General features: G+C 55.1%; 1 protein-coding gene across 1 annotated transcript; it reads left to right on the top strand.

Annotated features, from left to right (window-relative positions):
* The first annotated feature begins 562 nt into the window (after positions 1 to 562).
* LOC130051152 (uncharacterized) lies at positions 563 to 2,623 on the top strand. Its single transcript, XM_056152518.1, has one exon. It carries the CDS (start codon positions 563 to 565, stop codon positions 2,621 to 2,623), a length of 2,061 nt encoding a protein of 686 aa, XP_056008493.1.
* Positions 2,624 to 2,893: the final 270 nt, after the last annotated feature.

Here is a 2,893-nt window from a genome sequence, read left to right as displayed (position 1 = left end):
TGAGATGTCTGATTCGGTTCACTAAACAACTTAGCATCACCTAGCAGAGTTCATCTTTCACCGTAAGCACTTAACGCTAATTTTAGAATATTGTAGTATCTGGGGAGTCGTCCCCAGTACGACCTGTTTGGCAGACAGCTTCCGGAGCCCGGATGACAGTTCCCGCCAAGAGGCATCTTTATACGAGAGCTAGAGAAAGCAAGACGTATACCTAGAGACTAGTGTTATAGAAGACAGAAAGATTCTTACAGCGTTATGCATAGGTAAGTCTGTGGGTAACTCACGGGATTACTGGGTCACACTAACACCCTAATTACTTTATTGGCGCCCAACTCGAGGCCACAGGCTTATCGGTGATTTGACAGTTTGTTGTTTTTTCACACCACGCTGGTCAGCCGCCATATTGGCGGGAAGTCTCAGTTTGACTTGGAAATTTTTTTTTTTTTTCACTTTGAATTAAATTAAGATTTTTGTGATTATTTTAGGATTTAATATTTAATTACAGAATCAATTTAGATTATTGACATTTGCATTTTTGTATATTTGTGCATTGTTGTGTATTATGGATACATCTTTTGATGAAGCGCTGTCTGGATTGGGCTTACGAGCCCACCCAGACACCCCTGCGTTCACGCGTCGTGGCCCTACGCTGTCGCAGTTAGCTTCAGGTAGAGTTGGTAACCCATGGGGTTATGGGGGGGCTTATGACAGTATGTCAGGTCCCGGGTTAGAGCCATACTCCCAAGGTGGATCCTTGGTTGGCGGCGATCCCTTTGTCACGCCGTCCTTGCCTTCCTGTTTGAGGGAGGGGGGTGGTAGGTTGAGGGGTGCCCCAGGAGGGGGAGTGAGGTTCTCGGACACTCTACTTGGTTCTAGGGAGGGGGACAGCCCAGAATGGGGTATACGGCGTAGGTGGAACTCAGCAGAGAATCTAATTGGCTTAGATTCACCCAGAAAAGGTTCTGGACTCGACACTTCGTGGTCTAGGGATAGGAATAGGTGGGAGGAGGATTTCTTGTCCCCCATGGGGGGGTCAGTTATTCCTAATGTCTCGGCAAGGCCCACACCGGGTAGGGGGGATGGTTTCGACTATGGATTTAGTTCAGGGACTTTCCCGGAACATCATACCCCCTCCCTGCATCCCTATGCTCCAGGGTCACGGAGGTTTTCGGCCCCACTCCCTCGCTCGTGGGCCGATGATCAGGCAGTAGGCCAGCTTAGTCAGAGTTTACCCCTGGGGGGCTTAGGTTCACGCTCACAGCGTCCCACTCCCAGACAGGATCCCCCAGTCGCCCCTTTTTCGGAGCCAGGGATTTCCTATGGGAATTATCACCCCCCACAGGCCAGCCAAAGCTATGACCTACTCACAGGGTCCCCACCCCCACATGCCCATCCTTCACATGTGCAAGACCCTTGGGCTGGGGGGAATACTCCCCATCCCCAGCATTCGGTACCCCCTAGGCTTGGCGGTTACGCTAGCACACCTATGCCCTACCCTACCATGATGACTCCACCCTATCAACAGGGACCCTCCGCTTATCCTGGCACCACGGCCTGTGGGTTAGGGGACGAGGGGGGTAGAGTAGCTCATGTTCGGCCCCAGTTAGGTGTTCCCGACACACATACCCCTTTCCTTGGACCGTTGGCCCAGGGGCCCGCTCCGGTGCCCCACCTCCCCACGCCCGCCCCTCAGTACCCTAGGTCTGGGGGATACGCGACGGGCACTGGAAGACACGCGCCTAAGTACAAGGATTTGCGGTACGATGGGAAAAGTAGCTGGAAGTCCTTCCTGCACAAATTCGCTCGCTTGGCCCGTAGCCAACAGTGGACCGAGCCTGAACAGCATGACCAATTCTGCTTCTCCCTGGAAGGGACCGCCAGTGATTACTACACCCTGTTGCTGGACACTGATCGCAACCTCTCATTGACCGACATCCTGAGGAGATTTGAGAAACGTTTTGGATCCTCAGCGCCAGACCTGTCACACCAGCTGAACTTCCAGTCAGCGTCCCAGAATGCAGGCGAGTCTTTGAGACATTGGGCAGATAGGGTGCTTACCCTGGCCACACAAGCCTTCCCATCCGTGCCAGATGTTCATACTCACGCCATTCCGCGGCTGTGTTATGGCGCCGAGGACCGGGACGCAGGACTCTATGCCCTGGATGGCCAGCCCAAGACGGTTGAGGAAGCTGTTGATCGGATGCAGTATTACCAGCATTCGAGGCAGACTAGGTCGTCAAAGCCTAGGCGGGATGTGAGGCAGGTAGCCCAGGAGGAGGCCCCCGATTCTGACAAGGAACTCAGGGAGATGCGCCAGCGCCTTCAGGAGATAGAGAAGGAACTCCGAGGGCGGACCCCCTCTCCTCGGAGACCTTCATCGCCACCTTTGAGCGGAAATCGGAAGTCAGTAGGTTGCTACAAATGCGGGGCCATGGGGCACTTCAAGAGGGAATGCCCGGAGCTGAAGGGGAAAACTGAGGCGAACCAGGGTCAAGGGGCCAAGGCCAAGCCTAAGGACGGCCACGAGACGCAGCAACGTTCGTCAGAACCACGAGGTGGGGAACCAAGACCCGCCAGTCGCAATTTAGCGGAGGGCCTACGCAGCGGGAAGTCAGAGTGCTGACTCCAGAGCGCTCCCCAGTTAGGCCAGGGCCGTGCGACGCTCGCACGGGGACAAGTCGGGTTGCAGGAGGACACAGGCAGGCGCCCTCCTGCATGCGCCGCTCCAGGAAGGGCACACTCCAAGTGCGGTTCAAGGAGGCATCCGAGGAGGAGGAGGAGGAATCCGATGACTGGGTCATAGGGTGGGAGGAGGACAAATACGAGCCCTCTCCCAAGGATATGTTGTCGGGATTCAGGCTCCCTGAGGATATCGTGGTGCCGGAACTGCCCA

The sequence above is a fragment of the Ostrea edulis genome, unplaced genomic scaffold (assembly GCF_947568905.1).
Source record: "Ostrea edulis unplaced genomic scaffold, xbOstEdul1.1 scaffold_51, whole genome shotgun sequence".
Taxonomy (NCBI): domain Eukaryota; kingdom Metazoa; phylum Mollusca; class Bivalvia; order Ostreida; family Ostreidae; genus Ostrea; species Ostrea edulis.
The sequence above is the reverse complement of the archived record's forward strand: the minus strand, read 5'-3'. Positions and strand labels throughout refer to the sequence as shown.

Coding starts and splice junctions, on each gene's coding strand:
- LOC130051152 (XM_056152518.1), top strand. CDS start 563: ATGGATACATCTTTTGATGAAGCGCTGTCTGGATTGGGCTTACGAGCC.